The sequence below is a fragment of the Cnephaeus nilssonii genome (assembly GCF_951640355.1).
Source record: "Cnephaeus nilssonii genome assembly, chromosome: 16".
In the NCBI taxonomy this organism is placed as follows: domain Eukaryota; kingdom Metazoa; phylum Chordata; class Mammalia; order Chiroptera; family Vespertilionidae; genus Cnephaeus; species Cnephaeus nilssonii.
In genome coordinates this window covers 46,446,995-46,470,703 of record NC_137087.1, presented here as the reverse complement: position 1 = coordinate 46,470,703, position 23,709 = coordinate 46,446,995, and the positions used below count along the sequence as shown (strand labels likewise).

The window sequence follows — 23,709 nt, the reverse complement described above, 5'->3', positions numbered from 1 at the left end:
GGCCTGCCTGGCTTTTACCGGGTCCACCTGACAGCATGGGGCCTCACTGGCAGCATCCAGTGTCTTTGAGGAAGCTTTCAGCACCCGCTCCTGAGCTTTAGGATGTCCCAGCCATTGTTGGTGCTGATCAGCAGCTGCAGGTCACTCCCAAGCAGAGGAGAGGCGAACTCCTGGGAAGAGAGGTGCCATATGGACAGGGCAAGACCATAGGGAAGGGCTGGACTCGGCCTGTGGCCCCAGCTTTCTTATTTAGCCTGTTCTTTTGCTGTTTTCCTTTTGCACAAGATTTTGAGGGGGTGGGAGGAGGGAGGAGGATAGGGCCTGAAAGCACCCTGACCCATTTGGAATGGAGAGAGAGTGGGGGAAAGGAGATGCTTGGGAAAGGGGGTGGAGGAAGGCAAGGACGTTGGATTGTCGATTAGAAGTGTCCCACTTGGCTTCTGTCCAAGAGAATGCCGCGTCAGGGGAGCGTGCGCTGGGGACCAGCCCTACAATCTCACTGCCTCGACCGGCAGCCTGGGCCCGGGACACCGAGGGTCTGTCTTGTACTCGTCTCTGCCGATAGCTTTGTCCCACACTTTGGCCTGAATTTGATCCCGTGGTGGCTAGGGCACTTTGGGGACTACGGTTCTGGGCCATTTGCAGGAACAATCAAGACAGAAGAATCAAGAGACACTGGGGCTGGGCGTGTGGTTTAGCTGGAAATAAAAGGTGGAGGGCCAGTCTCCTTTGTTCCCTCTCCACCTTCCTCAGGCCGCGTGCTCTTTGCCGATGGGCCTTGGAGGTCCATATGGAAGAGGAAATTGTCGGGCAGCTTTGGGGGTGGGGGTTGAGAAACTCTGGGGGTCTTTGGTGAGGCTAAGAGAGGACTAGAAACCTAGGAGGGAACAGGGTGACTTCAGCTAGCACCCTGCCAGAAAGCACGCATCTGTGCACGCGTGCGCGCGCGTGCGCGCACACACACACACACACACACACACACACACACACACACCAGCAGACTCATCTTAGTGTGGCCTATTTCTCTGTGGGGGTGTCACCGCCGACACCCTGGGCTGGTGCCAGCATCTTTCTGGCGATCTGTCCCACACACAGATGTCTCTTTCACCATTGTTCCATCTTATGAACTGGGCAGATTTATCTCCTTAGAATTCCACTTGCGCAGGGTCACTGCTGATCAGTGTCCTCGATGGGCTCCTATGGCCAGAGGAGGAAGTCCCCAAGCTCTTCCTTCAGTTTCAGATGACCCCTCCGGCCCTGCCCCTCACCCTGCCCAGCACTCACTCTCCTGCCCCAGCTTCCAGCTCCTCCAGCCTTGTGCCTTCCTGGGGATGAGAGGAACAAGGGGTCAGCAAGCAGCCAGGGGCTAGCACACAGAAGTTAAGGGGGATTGGGGTATAGCTCTGGTCCCAGGAAACATTCCAGGCTCTGTGAGTCCAGGGGAAGCTCTACCTGTTCTCCCCAAAGCCAGGCAGATCTGACTGAATCCAGAATCTCGGACCCAGCCCCATTGGCTTTCCAGGTGGTCGGCTGCCCTGGCATCATGCCCTACCCCTCCTGGCTGAGGGGAACATGAGCGATCTCGTGCTAGAACGAAGAGCAAGAACCTTAAAACAGCAAAGGCTGTGGAATGACAGGTGAGGGACCCTGAAGTCCTCTCAGCCATTGACAGTGAGGGCTGGATGACCTGGCTGACTCTCCAAAAGCCGGAAGGGCTGCAGGAGAGCACCAGAGACAGCACGGTACCACTGGACTCTCCTCACCTTCAAAAAAGTGACCCCATTTATCAAGCACTTAGAGTAGGCCAAGCACCGTGCTCACCTGTGTTATCTCATTTATTCCACACACCAGCATGGGGTGGCTGTTTTTATTCACCTCCACCTGACAGGTGAGGTCCCAGAGAGGTTAAGTGCCTTGGTCAAGGTCATGTAGCTAGGAAGGAATAAGCTGGAATTCTGACCTCACAGTTCAAGCACTCCAGCACTCACGAGAGGACTGAAGTGGTGGTGGAGCAGTGCGAAGAGAGGCATCTGCTCCCGATCGTGTCCTCCAGGCCTGGCATGTGTTAAAACGCTTTACACACACATTTTCCCTTTCGACATCTCTTTAGACCCCAGGAAGGAGAAAATAAGCCTTGGACCCCTCCCCCCATTCCCCCAATGAGTAGACTGAGGCTCAGAGAAGTTAGGCAGGAATAATTGCTTCTGGCATTTGGCAGCACTTTCTCATGTGTCTTCTCCTTGGATCAGAGGAGGCCACTGCTGCCCAAAGAGGCCTCAGAAAATCTTTGCAGGCTGGAGCTGGAACCTTCCTCTCCGACTCCCTTTGACTGTTGCTTCTCTGAGGCTGTGGATCAGCGTGGCAGGTGGGGGGTGGGGTGGGGGGGGGCATGGAATGAGACCACTGGTAGTTTCCAAGGGAGACATGTAGCCACTGGGTTGGGCACCTTCCAGGCTTGAGGAAGTTCCCTGGGGATGGCACTGTCCTGCACATCTTGGCTTTCTCTGCTCTGGGAGTGTGAGGCCCCAGTACATTAATGTGAAACACACCCCAGCCAGCTCCCACCCACCTGATGGGCTGCTGGGAGGACCAGTGGCCTCCTCCCCAAGCCCAGCCCACGCACACCAGCTGGGCAGCTCCCCTGGGGGCCCTAGACACTCACAGCCAGGCCAGGCCTGGCCAAGACACCTCTCAGACTCATCTTCCCCTCATGGTCTCCCTCCGCCTCTCTGACCTCGGGGCTGCAGCTTCCCAAGCACTTTCCCTGGCATTAGGGACGCAGCCTGGTGCATAACAAGAGTGGTGATGACAGTAATGATAATAACAGCTAACGTTTATGGGGCACTTAGTCTGTGCCACACTCTGCCAAGCACTTTACACACATTATCTCACTTAATCCTCCCACCCACCCTATCAGGCAGGTTCTAGCCCTGTCCCCATTTTACAGATGAGGAAACTGATGTGAATCCAGAGCCGACTATCGTTATTATTATTCACATTTTCCAAAATGTTCCAAAGGCACCACTGTGAGTTCAGGAAGGGACTTTTGGTAGTAGAATACGGGCAAGTATTTTCTCTTTTAATAGGATCGTTTTAATGTGCATTGGTGTTATAGGTTGAAGTCTTGTGTGTCTCCCCCCAAGTCGGTATGTTGAAGTCCTAAACCCCAGGACCTCAGAATGCGACCTTATTTGGAAATAGGGTTGTTGCAGATGTAATTAGTTACCATGAGGTCATCCTGGGGTAGGGTGGGCCCCTACGCTAATGACTGATGTCCTTATGAAAAGGGGGAGTTTGGACACAGACACGCACGCAGGGAGAACACCATGTGAAGATGAGGACAGCGATAGAGGTGATGCTTCTACAAGCCAAGAGACACCACAGATTGCCAACAAACCATGAGAATCTGTTATAGACACAGAACAGATCCTCCTGCACAGCCCTCAGAAGGACCCAACCCTGCCAGCACCTTGATCTTGCGCTCCTAGCTTCCAGGACTGAGACAGAAAATTCCTGTTGTTTAAGCCACTCAGTTGTGGTACTTTGTTACAACGGCCCTGGCAAGTTAACACAGTGAGAACTCTCTCTCTCTCTCTCTCAATCTCTCTCTCTCTCTCTCCTCGCTTAATGTTGTTGATAGGCTCATCTCAGACAGCAAAGCAAATAACCAAGTCACCAGACCCAGCTGCTGTGACAGCAGTTTAGTGAGTGTTACTGCTCGAGTAGGCACCTGGGGCATCCCACCTGCCCTCTCACCGCCCCCACCCCAGAGACTCCAACCACATGCCCACTGTCCTCCGAATGAGTTCTGGAAGTGACTCCATCTTGTCCCATTTCCAGTGGTGCTTTAGGGTGCCCTACTTCCGCCTGTGGGTATCTGTCCTTATCCAGCTCTGATGCCAACCATGTGGTCATCCCCAGATCCCCGGAATAAATTATCGAGAGCCTCCACCCTGGATCCCATCACTTTCTCTGACACACAGCAGCATGTCATGGAATTCATGAACAAGTCCCTTCCCTTCCATCTGACTGCTTCCTCCCGTGGTCCTGACCCTCCCACTGCCGAGCTATTGTATCCCCCATGGCTCCCTCTGGCAAGCTGTCTTCCCTCTTCTACAGTTTTTTGTTGTTGTTTTTAAAAAATATATTTTATTGGGAGAGGGATAGAGAGTTAGAAACATCAGTGAGAGAGAAACATTGATCAGCTGCCTCCTGCACACCCCCCACTGGGGATGTGCCCTCAACCAAGAAGGTACATGCCCTTGACCGGAATCGAACCTGGGACCTTTCAGTCCGCAGGCCGACGCTCTGTCCGCTGAGCCAAACCGGTTTTGGCTTCCCTCTTCTACTGTTATCCTTTCTTCAAGGCCTGGCTCTACTGTGTCCTCATCTGAGAAGTCTGCTTTGCTCACCCCAGACACACTGATCTTGCCCTTTCCTGAACTCTCACTGCGTGGCTTTTTTTAAAAACACACACACATGTTTTTATTGATCTCAGAGAAGACAGGAGAGGGAGAGAGAGAGAGAGAGAGAGAGAGAGAGAGAGAGAGAGAGAGAGACACCAATGATGAGATAGAATCACCGATCGGCTGCCTCCTGCATGCCCCACAAAAGGGATCTAGCCCACACCCTGGGCATGTGCCCCGACTGGGAATCGACCTCTTGATTCATAGGTTGATGCTCAACCACTGAGCATGGCTTTTTATGCCTCTCAGAAGGCTGACACTCATCCAACGCTACTGGGTCAATCCTTGTGCCCTAGCTCTCGCCATCATGGACCAAGACTTACACTCTCTGAATTGTACTCATACAGTGCATAGAATGTCATAGGTCCGTGGTCGGCAAACTGCGGCTCGCGAGCCACATGCGGCTCTTTGGCCCCTTGAGTGTGGCTCTTCCACAAAATACCACGGCCTGGGCGAGTCTATTTTGAAGAAGTGGCGTTAGAAGAAGTTTAAGTTTAAAAAAATTGGCTCTCAAAAGAAATTTCAATCGTTGTACTGTTGATATTTGGCTCTTAACTAATGAGTTTGCCGACCACTGTCCTAGGTGATGACTTGATTGGAAAGGGATTTGAAGTAGTGAAGGCTTGCACGTTTCCTAGAAAATGGTCACGGAAGACTTCTTTGACTTGTTACGGACTTTTGGAAGCTGGGTTGGGCTCCTTCTCACAGCCTGGGTGTGCTCCAGCACCCCGGGTCTGAGCTTCAGCACGGTGTGGGTCTGTGCCCCAGCAACCAAATACATCCAATGGGGTGAGCAAGTCCTCTCTGCCCCCTGCCTCGCCCTGGCTGCTGTCTCGGGGATACTTGGAGTGTCGAGTCTGTTGCCTGAAAGTTGTAGTGGTTTTGCCAAGAAAATCTATATCCCGCCTGTCCATTCATCCTCAAACTCCCCTTGTCCTGGGAACTTTCTGAGCAACTGCTGCTGCCTCATGCCTACACTGCCTCTCTCACGTGGACGGGTGCGCCCTCAGTCAATAGAATGGACAAACAAACTCAGAGGTTTCCCTTCATGTCCCATGTCCCCAGGGGGATTGGGTGGCCTTGCCTCTTTGTAAGGGGAATTTCTGGGTCAAGGGACCACCAGGATCTGTAGTAATGCCCCCTCGGTTCCTGAGCTGGAAAAAGTGGATTGCGGTTTGAGGATTGGAGCCCCAAAGCTGGAGTTGCTGGGAACTCCACCCTCTCGGGAGGGAGAGGAATTGGTCTGTTGGGTTACAGATGTGCCCCAGCTGGACTTGCGCCCTCCCCCTGCCCCCCCCCCCCCCGCCCCTGCCCCACTTCCCTCCTCAGTGTTTATTGCTGTTCAGCCCTAAGAAGAGCTGCTGAGTCAGCTTTCTCTGGTGCGGCTAGCTCTTGGAGCCAGGCTGTCCTATATCTCTCACACTGTCCACCCCTTAGATAAACAGACTGGCATCCTCCACACACTACGAGGTTCTGATGTGGTTGCAAAGGGCTCCATTAGCCAAACGCCTCTCTCTCTGTAAGAAGAGCCCTGGCAAAGGGCCCTGCTTTTCTTCCAGCCTGAGTCAGGCCTTTGCTGGAGTGACAGGAGAATCCACTTCCTGCCTGAAAAGGTGGCCTCAGCAGAGGTCTCTGCTGGGCGGAGCCTTCCTTCCTCGCTGCTCACACACCCAGGCTTCCTCCGCACGGAAGGCCTGGGCAGGCCTGGGCATGAGGCAGCCCCCCTTAGCCTTTCATGTGAGCGGTTTATCTTTCTCGAACCCAGCCCTGCACGTTGGGCACCGACAGGCTTACAGAGCCACTTTGCAGCCTGCCTGGCCCCCTGGGTGGGGTGACATTTGAATTGTATATCAAACATGGCCCCAGATGTTTATCCCACCGCCCGCCCCTCTGAACGGTGCAGCTTTGCGAGCCCCCCACACTGAGTAAACTCAGCTGGGCCGCCTTTATGTGGTTTGTTCTGGAGTCTGAACAAGGGGATTTGCTTCCTTTGAAAGGTGACCTGGGAGCAAAGAGAGTATCTCCGGCAGCTGGTTAGTGGTGGGCCTTGGGGATGACGGAGAGGGCAGACACCAAGGCTCTGGGCTCAGCGGTGGTGGTGGGATTAGTGACCAGTGTGGCTAGGCTCAGCACCGGCGAGCTAGGGGTGGAGGGAGGCAGGCCAGCTGGGCACTCATGGCTCTGTTGACCTTGTACTCTCAGCGGATGGGCTTGTTGTGGCCCAGGAGGGCCCAGTTTAAATCAGAGGTGGGGGAAGAGGAGAGTCTGTTACAGAAGAAGGAGAGGCCAGCTGCAAAGCATCCTCGGAGAGGCCTTCTGGGGAAAGCTCAAAGCTGCAGGGGGATCAGATGACCCCTGCCTTCCAGGAGGCACATGAACCCATCGAGGGAATTCAGACCGCTCTTTAGCGGGAAAGGCACGGGGAATAGAACTGTCACTCTGCCAGGCTGGCTTTACCTCCTCCAGGAAGCCCTCCCTGACCTCCTCCTCCAGCTCCCATGGCCTCACCATTCCCGGCCACTCCAGAACTTACCTGTCTGTCCCTAGCACCAGAGTCAAGGCTCACAAACTTCCGGGTGGGGCCCAGGAAGCCACACCCCCCAGGTGACTCAGGCATGGGCAGCCTTCAAAGAACCATCTTGCTCTAGAGCAGCCTCTCCAAATAGAAATGTAACATGAGCCACGTATGTAACTTTACATTTTCTAGTAGCCACTTAAAAATGTAAAGCAGCTAAAATAATTTCTAAAGTAATTTTTCATTTAACCAAAATATATTCCAACATGCAATCAATACACAAATTGTTAGTGAGGTATTTCACATTCCTTTTGTGTGTGTGGTTTTTCTTTACTGTCTTTGAAACCTGGCCCACAGACCAGCAGTTTTAGCATCGCCTGTGAGCTTGGTGGAAATGCAGGATCTCAGGCTCCTGCCCAGACCTACTAAATCAGATCCTCATTTTATTATTTTTTTCATTTGTTTGTTTGTTTGTTAATCCTCACCCGAAGGTATTTTTCCATTGATCTTTTAGAGAGAATGGAAGAGAGAGGGAAAGACAGAGAGAAACATCCATGTGAGAGAAACACATTGATTAGTTGCCTCCTGCATGTGCCCTGACCAGGGCCCAGGCTGGGGAGGAGCCTGCAATCATGGTACGTGCCCTTGACCAGAATCAAACCTGGGACCCTTTGGTCTGCAGGCCAACGCTCTATCCACTGAGCAACACCAGCTAGGGCCAGGTCCTCATTTTAACTTGTCTGCAGAGGCTTTGTATGAGTGTTGAGGTTGGGAATCCCTGCTCTAGATCTAGATAGATCGTGAGCTCCTTCGTGTCAAGACTGTGATTTAACTTATTTGTAGCGCCTACAGGGGACCTAGCTTCTAGAAGGCACACAGCATATGTTTTTGGAGGAAAGGAATGAATGATTGAATCCCGCAGGCACCCTCCCTCCCCCACTCTTGGCACCACATCCCTATGCCCTGTCCATGAGACTCTCAGAATCTCAGGTCTGAAAAGGAATTTAGGAGTCAGAGAACAGAGGTGTGTCAGAGCCCATAGGAAATTTAAAGTTCCTATAGCCTCACTCCTTGGAGCCCCACCTTGGGTAAGTCCCCCAGCTTATGGGGTCCAGCCGGCCACCTTCTTTCAGGAGTAAAGTGGTTTGAGAGGGTGTGTTGCTGGGCCTGCCTTTCTCTTCAGACGTCTCCAGGCTCTCCCTCAGGAAGTCTGTGGAGCCATTGCTCAGGGGCCCTGGTCTGGCCTGCACAGAGTCGTTATCCATCTGCTTCTCAGTCTTCTTCCGGAAAAGATTTAAGGCACCTGTAAATATGCATAGATTTCAACAAATTGAAACAAAAATAGAAAATGTGGTAAAGAAGTGTGCATGGATACATGGACTGGGCTCTTCACCCTAGTATTACATGTAGTAGCGAAAAGTCAGAAACAACCTCAGTGTCCAAGACTAGGGGGGTAGCTGACTAAACCGTGGCCTCCAAACCGTGAATTCCGTGTCACAGTTCAGAAGGCTGATATGGAAGTATTCACTGACTTGGGAAAATGTTCATTACATGGTGTAAGGGTATTGTGCTGAGCTTATTTTATTTCTGGGCATGGAAGAATGGAAGATAGATAGATAGATAGATAGATAGATAGATAGATAGATAGATAGATAGATAGATGATAGATCGATCTCAAAATATTAATGTTGCTTTTGCAGGGGGAAGGATTCTGAGTGATTCTTACTCTCTTTTGGACTAACCACTACTTCTCTAATTTCTAGTTTTTCCCCTCAGTGAAAATGAATTCTTATGAGATACAGAAATAAAATTTACAAAATAGAATATGGGTGAGGAAAATTGCAAGAGGAGAAAATCAGAGTGCAACTCTGTGTAGAATTTATTTGGAAAATGTATTGATCTTTTAAAGTTCTAACTACTGCCCAGTGGGTGTGGCTGAGCAGTTGAGCATCAATCCAGGAATCAAGAGGTTGCTGGCTTGATTCCCCGTCAGGGCACATACCCAGGTTGCAGGCTCGATTCCCCAGTAGGGGACATTGCAGGAGGCAGCTGATTGATGAAGTTCCTCTCTCTCATCAGTGTTTCTATCTCTATCTCTCTCCCTTCCTCTCTCTAAAAATCAATGAAAACATATTTTTAAAGTCCTAACTACAGGTTTATACCATTATGGCACAGTGACCCTATTTACATGTAGCAAGCAATTAGTAAGTTTTTTTTTTTTTAATATATTGATTTCAGAGAAGAAGGGAGAGGGAGAGACAGATAGAAACATCAATGATGAGAGAGAATCACTGATCAGCTGCCTCCTGCAACCCCCTAAGGGGGATGGAGCCTGCAACCTGGGCATGTGCCTTGACCAGAATCGAACCTGGGACCCTTCAATCTGCAGGCCAATGCTCTATCCACTGAGCCAAACCAGCTAGGGCACAATTAGTAAGTTTTGAGAGATGGCCTTACCACATTAGGGTTTGAAAATTCATGAGCCAGCTTTTCTTCAATTTCAGTCTGTATTCAGGGAAGTGAAAATTAATAATGGTGCAGTCTCTGTTTTGTTTTGAATGGAATCCGACAGTGACCCGCCCTTCACGTGTGGGCTCCAAATAGCCTGTGTATGTTGGATAATGAGAGAATCCTAAGGTCCTGTGAGAGCTGGATGGGTGGGTGGGTGGGTGGGTAAGGGAGTGGACGGATGGATGGGTAGGGATATGTGTACGTGCACACACATGTGACATTGAGCATAGGACCACTTTCACCACCTCCAGGGCTAGCACTTTGATCCAAGCCACCATCAGCAGGATCCTGACTGGTCTACCTGCTTCCACTCTGGCCCATTCACCACCCTGTAGCTCAAGCCTTCCTCGTCACGATCTGGCCTGTCCTGCCTCTTGGGTCTCGTCGCCCATACCTCGGCCCTCACTCGCTCCACTCCAGGCCTTTTCAGGCCCTTTGCACGTCCTATTTCCCCAGCCTAGACACACTCTGCACTTCCCTGGGGCCCTCCCCTCCTACGTAGCCTGTGGTCTCTGCTGACCTGCCGTCTGACACGCCCTTCTCTCACCATCCTGTATAAAAAGTAACAACCAGGTTCTCCGTCAACACCTTATCCTAATTCATGTGTCTTCATAGCATGCCTCCCCCCACAGAGCATGTATTTATTTGCTTACTGTTTGTCTCCCTCCACTAAAATGCAAACTCGCTGAGGCCAGAGGCTTGATTTCTCTTTACTGCCCTTTTGTTAGTGTCCGGTGTCCCAAGTTCATGCTCAGTAAATATCTGAAGGAAGGCATGAACTTCAGGTGTCATGTGACTGATCTTCCTCATTTTACCAATGAGGCGCCTGCGGGTCAACTCGGGGAGCTCCGGGCTTTGCCCAAGGTCACAGGGCTGGGTCCACAGGGCGAGCTCGCCCTGCCCTCTCCGCTCCTGCCCGTGCCTCGGGAGGGAGATCAGCCACAGGCACCGGGGACGGGGACGCCGCCGCGGCCATCCTGTCTCCTGTGTGTTTTTCCAGTTTATACAGAATTTCAGCCCAGAATAGCAGAAGAAAAAAACATTGCTCCTCCAGAACCCTGGAAACTCTTCCAGTGGGTCTGCCCCTGGAAAAACAGCAGCGACCTCAGGGTGGGAAGGTAGGAAACGGAGGAGGGGGTTCTTCCAGCCGTGGGGACAAGGGGCCAGATTTGGTTTTGCAATTAAAGTAGCATCTGGGTCTGTTTCCGCAGAGCGGGCTCTGGAAGGTGGGTTTGTCTGGAGTATCAGGCAGGGCCTCCCCCTCTCCTGGCCCAGGAGGGTTTGGGATGGCAGGTGGCTTCAGGGCTCACCCAGCCTATGACATGAAGAAACTGGGCCCAAAGAAGCCTCTGGAAACCTCACTTGCAGCCTGGCCCGAAAGCCTGCTGAGCCCTACCCTGGTCTCACTCAGCGGCATCTCCTGACACCTACCCCTGCCCCCCTCCGGGGCCCCTATCCCTCCTTGAGATTGCTCGGACACCCCCTTTGATGCATAGAGAGCTCTGGCCTCCTCCCTCTCATGCCCCATATGGGCTGGAAATCGTCTGTGAAATGAGAGATTTGAGGCGTCACTCATCCGTGTGAGGACAGTGTGAGGACAGGGGGGCCCTGGAGCAGTGGAAGGAGTGGGGGAGGGTGCTGAGGGCCGGTCCAGTCTTCTGAATCCTGTTTCCTTTGTCTGGCTTCTCAGATGCAGCTTTTGGATAAGTTTCCCATCGAAGGTGGACAGAAGGACCCCAAGCAGAGGATCATTCCCTTCCTCCCAGGTAAGCTCCGGGTGGCCCTCTGATGGGATAGGGGGCAACCTGGCTGCGAAGCCAGACATTCTGGGCAGGGCAGGCCTAGGAAGCTGCATGTCAGCCGGTCCCCAGGGGGTTGGAAGTCCCTGATTTTGAAGGCCCACTGTCCTAACCGGGGCCTCTCCTACCATCCCAGGGCCATCTCTGGCCCCAGGTCATGTAACTTCCGAGGAGTTTCTCAAGCTCTTGGACTTTGGGGGTCCTTTTTACAAAAAGCACAGCGATCAAGTTCTCCTAGGAAAGGATAAAACACCGCAGGCTGAACTCTTGTCACTGGCTCCCGTTGTCACCACGGAGAACCTTAAATTGAGCACGCTTCCCTGTCTGATCCCCTCCATCCTCCCAGCACGCCACCCACCCAGGCGAGGCTTCGTGCCCGGCCTGGCCCTGCGCTGCCGGGAGGGAACTTGGAACATCCAACACCCGGGTTTGTGATGGCCTTAGATGTTGCGCCAGTAGAGTCCGGTGCTCTGCCCACCATGGGGCCTGAGAGCCCCGCTGGGATGCTCTGGTCACAAGTGTCCCAGAACCAACATGAAGCCAGTGGGTGCCCTGGTGCTGGGCATGAGGAGCAGCCAGTGCTCCAGGGAAAGAGCACCTCGTTATCGTTCCATCCGTGGGTGTTGATGAAGGGCTCAGCCTATGCCAGGCCCAGGAATAAGTGCCCAGGGTGGGGCTGGGGTGACCTGGTAGGTCAGGGGAGACGTGGTCTTATTTCTGTCCTCTCAGGAATCCTCAAGCTAGTGAGAGAGACAAGGCCTACTCCCCAATTAGGGAACCAGTGAAGACAGGATGTGACCTTCTCTGCGCTGTGAAGTTCCAGTTTTGATTGGAGCAGGAGCTCATTGTGAATTGAGGAAGGCACCCCTGAAAGAGGGGGCCCTGGAGCTGACCTGGAAGCCTGGGTGGGGTAGGAGGGTGGAGTGAAGCGCACGCTTCCGTCCGGCTGCTACCATATAGCCCAGTGTCTCGGGCGTCAGATTGCCTGGCTTCGCCCCAGGAAACCCTGGCTCCGCCCTGGAAACTCTGGCTCTGGTGGTTCGCTGTTCTTTATGCCTCAGTTTCCTCATCTGGAAAGAGGGGATGATAATAATATACTTCCTGGGGCTGTTGTAAGGATAAAATGAACATTCAGGTGCTTAGAAGTATAGCTGGCCTCCAGTAGGACCTAAAAAAAAAAAAAAAAGCCTTTATTATAACCAACTCCTAACCTGTGCCCAGCATGTTACACAGCACAGCCACAGAGCTAACTCATTGGATCCTCCCAGGGAAGTTATACCCCCATTTTACTGACTAGGAAATTGAGGCCAAGGGAGACTAACAGATTGACACAAGCTACACAGCCAGGAAGGATAGCCAGCACCAGAGCTCTCATCTCTGGCTTCTGGGCCAGGGCTGCCCTCCACACCAGCTACCCCAGGAGAGGATAACCTGACAGTTGCCGACCAGGGGCCTCCCTTATTGGTACTCTTATGGGATTGTGGTGAGGATGAAAAGGATTCATGTGGCCCTAACCGGTTTGGCTCAGTGGATAGAGCGTCGGCCTGCGGACTGAAGGGTCCCAGGTTCGATTCCGGTCAAGGGCATGTACCTTGGTTGCGGGCACATTCCCAGTAGGGGGGTGTGCAGGAGGCAGCTGATCGATGTTTCCCTCTCATCGATGTTTCTAACTCTCTATCCTTTTCCCTTCCTCTCTGTAAAAAAAAAAAAAAATCAATAAAAACATATATATATTTTTTTTAAAAAAGGATTCATGTAGAGCACTTTGCACGGTGCCCGTCCTGTAGTAAGTGCTCCATAAATGCAGCTGCCCCATTGCTTCCAAGTCCCATTGCCTCCAGTTCTCCTTGCCCCCGAGTTCAAGGGGCCCAGAGGAATGTCTGCACACTTAGCGGGTTACCTCACAGGAGAAGTGCCTGGAGCCTACCTACCCCTTTGCTCTGGAGAAAGACACTCTCTCGGTCTCCCCAGGCAAAGGCAAACGAGCTGAGACACTGCCTCTGTCGTCTAAGGCTGTTTGCTGTGCAAACACCTTTGAAAGATAATCCAGAACAAAAGGCAGCTAGCGCCCTGCTGACAGACATACAGAAAGGAAGGGAGCCGGGGAGAAGGCTCTCACGGCGGGTGGACCTTGTGCTTTCTGGGGCCTCCTGCTCTGTGGGTGGAAATGAAGTTCTTTAGGACGCCGGGCTCAGCACGGTGCGGTCAGCCGCCTCTCAGAGCAGCCTGCTGTTTACACAGAACTTTCTGCCTTGTTTTAAAAGACTATTGTGGAAAATCCATCTCCTGTTGCCCATCCTGGGATTGGAGTCGATTTCCTGTGTATCCTGAGTTTGCCAGTCCAAGGAGGCTCCCTGGGAGGAAATGTTCATTGCAGAGTGAACTAAAGTGTGTCGCTGCTGATGTAAAAAGCAAACAACTGCGACCGGGGACCCAGAGACGTCAGAAGCCAGGCAGCGGGGCAGAGAGGGGTGAACTCACTCCGCCACGGCTGTGCGAGATTTCCTCCCTCCACAAGCCATCTGTGTCCCTGGGCTGGCTGGTACTGTCCCCTGGAGCTGCCAGAAAGCCCCTTCACCCTAATAGCCGAGTCAGTCCCACCCATACGTGTATGTATTCCTGGGTCGATGAGTCGTGGAGAAACTGGATAACTTAGGAAGAAAAGTGAGCCCACAGCCGTGATCAAGGTATGTGCTGCCAGCCTGCAGGCAGCCTCGTGACCTTATGTGCTTGGAGGCATGTATTTTTAGACAGCGGGCATGCTCGGATCTGTGCCAGCTCACCCGTTTACACACCAGCCCCTTCATGAAGAGGCCGTGTGGAGCCACAGTGCAGGAGGGAGCTGGGGGAATTGTTAGCAGGGTCTCCAGGGCCTTCCTCTCCCTGCCCCCGGAGCCCTGTGCAGCAGATCCGGTGTTTGTTCCAGGCCAGAAGGAAACAGGGGGAAGGGATGTCTTTAGCTAGAGCCGGTCCACGGCGTGGGGAGAGCTGGCCTTCTCCCTGGGCGGTCGGCGTTTCTGCGAATCTCCACCAGATGCCCCCGAGGAAGCCCTCCCTGAACGGCCTTGGGAGCGCTGAGGGAGGCAGCTGGCAGTTACTGCACTCCCAAGGGAGAGGGCCTGAGAGGTCCCTGAGCCCCACTGATGACCTCCGACGGTAGGAAAAGACAGGCCTACGTGATGGAGAAAGGAAAACAGCGTCTGCTGGTAATGCCAGGGTTTAGAAAAGATTGACAAGATTACAGGCCTGAGAGGCACCGGGTGCTGTTTTCAGAGCGGCTTCCTCTGACCCTCCTCTGCAAACGCTGGGTCTTCTCTTGCCGTAATTACTGCCCCTACCCCCCAAAAGCATTCTCCTGCTCTGTAATCTGGGGCGGGCGGTTCTCAGGGCGGCTGTCGGCAGCTGGCCTTGAACGCTACGTGGAAGCGTGTCCATTCCTGCCCAAGGTGTTTACTGAGCACTTGCTTTGTGCCCGGCCCGGCTGCAGCCACTGATGACGTCACTGGGAACAAGTTCGACTGGGGCGCTGTTCTCGGGAAGTTCACCTTGCAGTGGGGAGCAGAAAGCAAACAAAATCCGATAGTGATGACGTCCAGAACGTAAAATAACCAAGTCAAGCGACAGGTAGCTGGGCGTGGGGCGTCTGAGATCGGGTGGTCCACAAAGGCCTTTTTTGCCGAGGTGACACCTGAACTGAGCCAGGCCTGGGCAGATCAGGGCCCTGAGTGTCAGGCTGAGGAGACAGCAAGGATAGTGACCCGAGTGTGACCGAGGGTGTGCATCTGAAGAACAGCAACAAGCAATGAAGTGGGGTTGTGAGGGGCCTGCCCAGGAACAAGACGGCTCCACAGGTGTGCATAAGTTGTGTGGTGCTGGCCCCATAAAACAGCCTCCGGGGTCAGTCTCCTCATCTGTCAAATGGGATCATTGTGGTTTAGGATGACATTCCAAGCAGTTAACACTTGGACAGCGCTGTGTGAGCTGCACAGGGAGAGGCGTGCTGCAAGCCTGCCTGTCCTTCACGGTGGCTTTGCTGCGGGACACAAATGTGGGGTTTCCTTTCCCTGCCCTCTCTGTTGATTCAGCTTTTCCCCCGCTGCATTTCCTCCCCAGTCACACTTCTTGCTTCTCCTTCCTTGCTTGTGGCCACTTGCAAAGCAGCAAGGAGCTTGTTTCTGAAGAGTTGATGACTCAGATGGCTGACCTAGGCTGAGCAGTGGGGGAGGCTGTACAGCCCTGGCCCCGTCACCTGATAACACAGCAGGGGCACCAGCATCGCAGTCCTCTGCTCCAGAGCTGCCAGGCCTCACTGGGAATAATGAGCTTGGCAGGAGGCAGCCACTCAAGAATCCGTTTACTTTTGGAAGTAAGTGGGGATTGGGCGCCCTAGCCCTGCCCCGTGTCATCCCACGGTTCCGGACCGGGGAAAGAGTCAGGTCACTTCATTACAATGTGCTCTGTGCCTTCCTTAGCCAGGGATACTTCTGGAAGGGAAGCAACCTCCTAAACACCCACCCAAATCCTCAGCCCTGAATGGAGCATGTGCTAGGCCAGTGGTCGGCAAACTCATTAGTCAACAGAGCCAAATATCAGCAGTACAACGATTGAAATTTCTTTTGAGAGCCAAATTTTTTAAACTTAAACTTCTTCTAACGCCACTTCTTCAAAATAGACTCGCCCAGGCCGTGGTATTTTGTGGAAGAGCCACACTCGAGGGGCCCAAGAGCCGCATGTGGCTCGCGAGCCGCAGTTTGCCGACCACGGTGCTAGGGTATCTTCCCCAAGAAGCCTCTGATTTAAGCAGAAACGCAATTTTTTTCGAGGTCTCAGCCCATTTAATTTAGCATGCAGAAAAGCGCACCCTGGACTGTGTTCTAGCGGACTGGATTCTGGTGTAGCTCTTGTTCATTGCTGTGGCACAAAAGTGAATAAGGTAAATTCTAGCAACCAGGAATCCCTTGCATGTTGGCAGTATCCCCAGATCCCAGTGATTTCAGGTCTCGGTGACATTACTCATCTCTCCCTCAACCCCCTCATGCCCCCCAAGAAATTCTTTATGTACATGATACCCAACCATCCTCTCACTCCATGCGTAGAGAGGACATTGCTGTGCCCTAGGAATGGTGCTGTCAGTAAATTCATGCTCAAGTGCAGATGACTGACAGGTCAGGTACCTGAGCCCAGGTATGACAGAGGGGAGAGCCAGAGGGCAGCTGGGTGGGGCGGGGGGAGAGAAAGGAAGACGGTGCTGGACCTCTGCACCACCACAAGCCTGGTTGTGGAGGCTGAGCGAGCTTTCAGCGTGGCTGCCACACAGGGCCAGGCTGTGCCCTAGACACCGACCACTCTAAGGGTTTGTCCTGTGTGCGTTGAGGTCTCTGAAAGGTTATAGGCTGAGGGGCTGCATGACCGGATTTTATTTTTTTGTTTTTTAAAAAAATATATTTTTATTGATTTCAGAGAGGAAGAGAGAGAGAGAGAGAGAGAGAGAGAGAGAGAGAGAGACATCAGTGATGAGGGAATCATTGATTGGCTGCCTCCTGCACGCCCCCCGCTGGGGATCAAGCCTGCAACCTGGGCATGTGCCCTTGACCAGAATTGAACCTGGGACCCTTCAGTCTGCAGGCTGACGCTCTATCCACTGAGCAAAACCATCTAGAGCCGGATTTTTGTTTTGAAAGAACCCCTCGGCCCACGCATGTCAGACACACTGGAAGGGCAAGGTGCAGGGGGTGGGGGGCGAGAGCAGGAAGACCAGCTAGAGGTGGGGGAGGTCCGGCAAGAGATGAGGGTGGCATGGTCGAGGCTGGGCAAGGGAGTGGAGAGAAGTAGGTTTGAGAGGTATTTTAGAGGAACAGCCAGGAGGCCTTGCTGATGGGTGGGTGCTGGGATGAGGGAGAGGATGAGGATGCCCAGGTCCTGTTGGGGGTAGCCCTGGCCCAAATGGCAGAGCGAACATTTCCCAGCACCCCTCCCCCAACCCCCACCTTGGACATCACTGCTGGGGCTGAAAGAAAATAGCTTCCGCCCTCCTCCCTGAGATAGCTGAAGCCTTTGGCTCATATGAAAGATGCTTTGTGGTGGGGAGTCCCTGCCATCAGCCTCCCTCTCCAGGAGCCTCCAGGCACTGGACATTCTGGTTTCTGGGTCCAGGTTTCTGTTGGGGGTAGCAGGGGCAGCAGTGGGTGGTGGTGGAGGAGAGAGAACACTTGGGTCCATTGAGAGGGAGCTCAGCCCCTCCTCCTTCTTAGGAGCCGAGGGGCACTGGTGGTAGGTCTCTGCAGTATCTCTGGCCTGACCCCTCCATTGCTATCAAGCTCACCCCAACTGGACCTAGGCCTAAGGACAAAGCCCAAGCCAGAGCTCTTTCCTGGCAGGATGGAGCTGACCCTTGGAGACGCCCCAGGCCCATGTGAACTGATGCACCATTCATCCCGAGTGGTACCATTGCTCTGAGCCCTGCAAACACCTCCCCCTCACCTCCACACTCCCAAGGACTGATGTCCACTGAGGAGGCCCCAGATGCCAGGCTGCCTGGGCTCCAGACCACACTGGGCCTGAGGGACTGGCACCGCCTGAACATGGAGTCTGTTCACCTGAATGCCCCTTCAGAAGGCAGGGGAGGAAGCCAGGGGGTGGGTGGGGGTTGGCTGGCAGCACCAGCCCTCTCTACCCTTCAGGGGCAGGATGTGAGGAGAAAGGGCTGTACTTCTGGTTCCCCCAGGGCAGCACCAGGGGCCAGCTGGGTTTTACCTTAGTGAGAACAAATTAGGGCAGATCTCAGGGAGAATTTCCAAAGTTGCATTGCCAAAGGGAGCTGTGTCTCCTCAGCTCTGCCGGTCCCGGAGTGTGGCGGTGGTTCTGACAGACCTGAACCTGGCTTTGGGCTCAAACAGACCTGGGTCCACATCGGGTCTTTCTACTTGGTGCTAGCTGTCTGACTTGAAACTGTCTTTTCTGGGCTCGAGGCCGGTAAGCATTGCACTTCAGCACCAGAGGCCCTAGAACCAGACAACCCTGAGTCACCTCCTGACTCAGCCTCTCCAGAGCTGTGGGCCGGCCTTACTCAGCATCTCTACATCTCCTTCATCACTCTCGCCTGTGCTGTTGAGAGCACCAAATGAAATGTTATCGGTGAAGCACACAGTAAGCACTCAGCACGCGGTGAGGATTAGGTGGTTGTTAGTGTTGAATGAACTCAAAAAGTCTGGAGGCTTTGAAGTAAATGATAAAGGTTTATTCAAGGGTCTTAGAGTTTGCAAACTGGGAACAAACCTAGGCAAACCCCCCGAAGTGTTCTGAAGAAGAAAGAAAAGTTATGAGTTCTTGTTGAAAACGTGCATTCTTGAGACTAATCAGTCCTGCATTCTTAGCCCTAGGATTGGTCCAGGACAGATATCAGTCAGATGTCAGGGGTCTGGATGATGGATGCCAGGTGGTAGAGGGTTGGTGTCAGGAGGACTGGTTACGTCCGGTGGTCTGGACAATGGACTCAGATGGTCTGAACATGGGAGTCCTGCAGGGAGGTAATAGGGGGTTATCTGGAGGTCTGGTGTGTGTCCAAATATACAACCAGATATTGACACAGGACTGGAGAGTTTAAAGAATTTAAGATTCCAAGCTGGTGAGAACAAGAATGGGGTCTTGCCCTAGCTGGTTTGGCTCAGTGGATAGAGCGTTGGCCTGCGGACTGAAAGGTCCCAGGTTCGATTCTAGTCAAAGATTCTAGTCAAAGGCATATGCCCGGGTTGTGGGCTCCATCCCTAGTAGGGTGTGTGCAGGAGGCAGCCGATCAATGATTCTCTCTCATCATTGATGTTTCTATCTCTCTCTTCCTCTCCCTTCATCTATGAAATCAATAAAAATATATTTTAAAAAAAGAATAGGATCTTTCCTTATACCTTCATAACGTTAGCAACTTTAGCAGCTTGATTAAAGCAACTCTATTTTACACATTCCCTTTCTTCACTGTATCCTCGTTACTATCGGGCTCATCACAAAATGGTGAGCTGTCTCTCTGGGATCCTTTCCCCCTGTGAGGTCTCATTTCAAGACTTGCTGCTCAAAATGTAGTTGCAGATCATCAGCATGAGCATTATTTGAGAGCTTGCAGCACCTGATTGGCGTGGCTCAGTAGCTGAGCACTGACCTATGAACCAGGAGGTCACGGTTCAATTCCCGGTCAGGGCACATGCCCAGGTTTCGGATTCGATCCCCAGTGTGGGGGTACAGAAGGCAGCCAATCAATGATTCTCTCTCATCATGGATGTTTCTATCTCTCCCTCTCTCTCTCTGAAATCAACACACACACACACACACACACACACACACACACACACACTCACGGAATGCAGAGTCTTGACTCCACCTCAGACCCACAGTCACAGTGTGCCCCTTAACGATATGCACAGGTGGTTTATATGCACAGGAAAGTTTGAGAAGCGCTGCTCGGTCCACCCACATACCATAAACCACAAAATCTGTTGGTGAATTGATTTCTGACCTCAGCAGAGGTGCACGGGGAGATGAGGAGGCTTCATGCAAGTAGCTTGGTGAGGGCTGGTCTGTTGGCCTCATATCCCTGCATATCCCTGAGTTGCCTGCCTGTTCCTGGCTCCCTGTGGGAGGGGGTGTAAGTCTCAGCACAATCCTCTGTCTCCCATCACCAGCCTAACCCGGAGGCTGCTCGGGACCCCAGCCACAATCCTTCATCAGCTGTCAGTCAGAAATTCTTTCTCCCCTCCCTTCCAAGCTGAGGTGAATTTGGGGGCCAAGGCGATTGCTAAGGCTTTTAATTTCAGAAGCCTCTCTGATTGGAGATGGGAGGGATTGGCCTATGAGCCCTCTGTGTTTTGAAGACAGCATGGCACGTGTCCAGTAACTGTACTGTTAGGAGGGGGGAAGGCTTGTGTCTCCTTTAAGGAATCACCGGCAAGAGATTAAAACAAAGAAATAAACAGATTTTAAAGGAGTATCTTTTGCTCTTCTGTATAAAGCGATTACAGACCTAAGCTTCGAAGTGAGGGAGCCAGAGGAGGTGAGTTGAGAGTGGTGACTGATAATTTGGTGCCTTCTCTCATGGGCAAGGTTTTCACGTTGGCTTCTGGTTTCTGATCTGAAAGGTGAATTTACGACTTTAATCGTGATAATTGGTGAAGATGGTTCAAGTAAGATTTGCTCCTGAAAGAGAAAAGGTGGAATAGCTGTTAGCATATGAGCCAAGTGGCCTAGAATAACTTTTTGTTGAATTGATTATAGGGAGAAGTTTCAAACAGCTTTCTGAGGAACTATATGTAAGGCTTAGAACTTTTTTTAAAAATATATTTTTATTGATTTCAGAGAGGAAGGGAGAGGGAGAGAGAGATATAAACATCAATGATGAGAGAGAATCATTGATTGGCTGCCTCCTGCACACCCCCCACTGGGGATCGAGCCCGCAACCTGGGCAAATGCCCTGACCAGGAATCGAACCGGTGACCTCCTGGTTCCTGGGTCGACGCTCAGCTGTTGAGTTACACCCGGCTGGGCAAGGCTTGGAACTTTTAATAGTTGTAAATTAGAGAAGATTTCTGCCTAAGCATTATAGCTACTATTTATTAAGTACATATGTTTGCCAGATAATGCACAAAGGGTTTCATGTGCTTACATTTTTATCAATTAATGACAGCCACCCCACTTTATAGAGGAAGACTCAGGCTAGCAGGGGTACATGATTTGCCTAGGGCCACCTAGCTAGTAAGAAACAGAGCTGGGATTCAAACCCCAGTCCTAACACTTCTAAGCCCACGTTCTAGGCCACTATTTTCTATGTCCTAGGAGTGCTTGCTACAGAGTGAGATTGACCAAGGATGTACTGCCTGGAGATTAATAGTTCAAGTTTGATATAAAATGGTGGGTACACCACCTACAACAAGGTGTTTTCTCATTTCTTTAAAACTTTGCTTCAAGTTTTATATTGCTTTCTTTATTTATATCAATTAAAGGTTGATCAATGTTGTCCCCCCCTTTTTTGTAAGTGTCCAATTCCTACAGTAAAGGTCTAGATTACATCATTTTCTGGTACCTTTCACTTAACCTACCTAACTTTAACCACCCACCTAGTGGCAGATGCCGGAATTGCAGGCGTAGTACCCAGAAGGACATGGGTAAACACAAACCAATAAAGTAACCATATACCCACAGTCATCACAGATAGTGTTTACTCAACCACAGTTTAACAAGACACTGAAAATGAGGAAGAAAGAAGTCCCACTTTACCTTTATTTTTCTATGTGATCCTAAAATCAGGAAGTTTTCATGTGGGGCACCAAATAGAACCTTAGGAAACAGCACATGGCTTACGTGTTCCTTCCTGAAACTCGGTGAGAGAGACATTCTGAGCCATCTCTGGTATCCCCAGTTTCTTTTGCCGTGTCTGACAGTTCTTCCTCCCACCTTGGGATGGTCTCCTGTGCGTTGTAATAGACTTCCATGTGTTCGTTCAGACTCCCCCATAAGGACAGGTCCTAGCCTCTGCCTGAGCCTGAGTTTCCCCGTATGTGAACTACAAGGATTGGCCTTGATACTGCCTAGGTTTCCTCATGGTCCGGACATTTTGTGACCTAACAGCTATTAAGACCAAAGGAATAAGTGTCTGATGATGAAACATCATGCAAAAGGAGAAACATTTGAGGGGAGCAGAGGTCTTCTAGGCCAACCTTCAATCCTCCCGTGTTGGCAGAATGTGGCTGCCTCTGGATAAGGCCAGCTTTGTGCCCTTCCCCTCCCTGCCCCCCATTTCCTTTGGAAAGTGTAGAAAGCTCCCTTGTCTTGAATGCTTCCCTGCAAAGAGCTCCTGCTGAAAGACTGCACACACAGCCAAGACTTTGACCTTCACCTTTGCCCCCTGACTTACGTGGTAAAAAAGAGTTCTTATCCTCCCTTCTCTAGGTTTTCTTTTGGGGGGCAGGGGGGAAATGCAGCTAGGGTTAGCAAGAATTAAATGAAAATATAAATAGAAACGTGGTCTATAAATAACACTGCCCCCGAATCTGGAGGCATGAATACCGGCGGGCAGCAGACGGTCACAAATCATGGTGGCCCCGACAGCGAGCGAGCCTTGTGCCAGTTGCTTCGGTGTCTCTTGGGTGGGATACTTCAAGCTTGCTGGTGGGGCCTGCAGAAACCCTCCCTCTTTCTCGAAGCACCCTCCTTGTTCGCCGCCCACGTGCCTGTCTTCTGCTGAACCTTCTTTGTGTACGGACACATGTGGTGGAGCAGAGGAACGCTGCCTGGCATCAGACCTGGCTGTTAGTCCCAGCAGTGTGCGACTTGGGGAAAGTCGGAAGATACAGCCAGGCTTCCATTTCTTCTTTTATGGTCATGGGGGTTTTAAAAACTGGAGTTTTAGAAGAGCAGGAATCACGCCTTATTTTATCTTGGTTCACAAGGTGGCCTGTAGGGCCAGGTGCCTGGGTTCTAATCCCCGTATTGCACCCTATGAGCTGTTTGGCCCTGGGAAAGTTACTTAACCTCTCTGTACTTCAGTGTCCTTGTCAAATGGGGAAGAATAACGGTACCTACTATGTTGAGCTGGTGGGAGGATTGAGCTGATATCTGTGAAGTGCTTAAGCCAGTGCCGGACACAGAGTAAACATATAGACGTATTTATTAAATAAAGAAATCCATACATCCCCCCATGCCTAGAGTATTACCTGGCACATAGTAGCTGCTCAGCAAATGTGTTGAATGAATGACTGGGTACTGGGCCTGCCTGTCTTGCTGCCTGCAGAGGTCATTCAGTAACGTTGTGTGAGTTCTTCCTAAGCCCCCAAATGCTGTATAAATGAAAGCGGGCTTCTTATTCCTACCTACCTGGGTGACAGTCTGGCAGGGGTAAAGGCAGACACCCTCGTTGTCCTCACTCATCGTCTCTGCCTGTACACACTGCATTTCGTTTGCCTGGGAGAAATGTGTGGGCTGAGGCATCTCAGTGGGCAGACGTGCCCTTTCTGATACCAGGTGCAGCAGCGGTGCCAGGCCCTCTGCATAGCCTAGTACCCCCTGCCCTCCTTCGCGCCAGGCCCACCTTTTGGGTAGCGGTGACAGAGTTCTTCTTGAGCAAAGCAAGCTCTCCAGCAGATACACGATGGCTGCGTGACAAATCACCCTCCCCCCAATTTAGCAGCTTAAAACAACAATGAACATTGTCTCACACAGTTTCTATGGGCGAGGAATTCAGGAATGGCTTCCCTGCATGGTTTTGATTCAGGAGGTTATAGTTAAGAACCTCCTAAAAGCTGGGCACTCCCCTCCCTCTCAAGCCCATCTCCTGATCCTTGAGGAAGAAGGGCTTCAGGTGAAAATTGTGGTCCTCAACCTTGTAGGTTCGGGAACCCAGGTGTGTATTTCTGAACACAACTTTAATGGCTCTACTTTG

General features: G+C 51.9%; 1 protein-coding gene across 2 annotated transcripts in view; it reads left to right on the top strand.

Moving 5' to 3' along the window:
* Window positions 1–23,709, top strand: part of SH3PXD2A (SH3 and PX domains 2A) — a 218,670-nt gene that overhangs the window by 70,566 nt on the left and 124,395 nt on the right. For both annotated transcript variants that reach the window (XM_079793356.1, XM_079793354.1), the window contains exon 3: window positions 11,183–11,258. In XM_079793356.1, coding sequence (XP_079649482.1) covers window positions 11,183–11,258 — 76 coding nt within the window. The remainder of the gene's footprint in view (window positions 1–11,182; window positions 11,259–23,709) is intronic.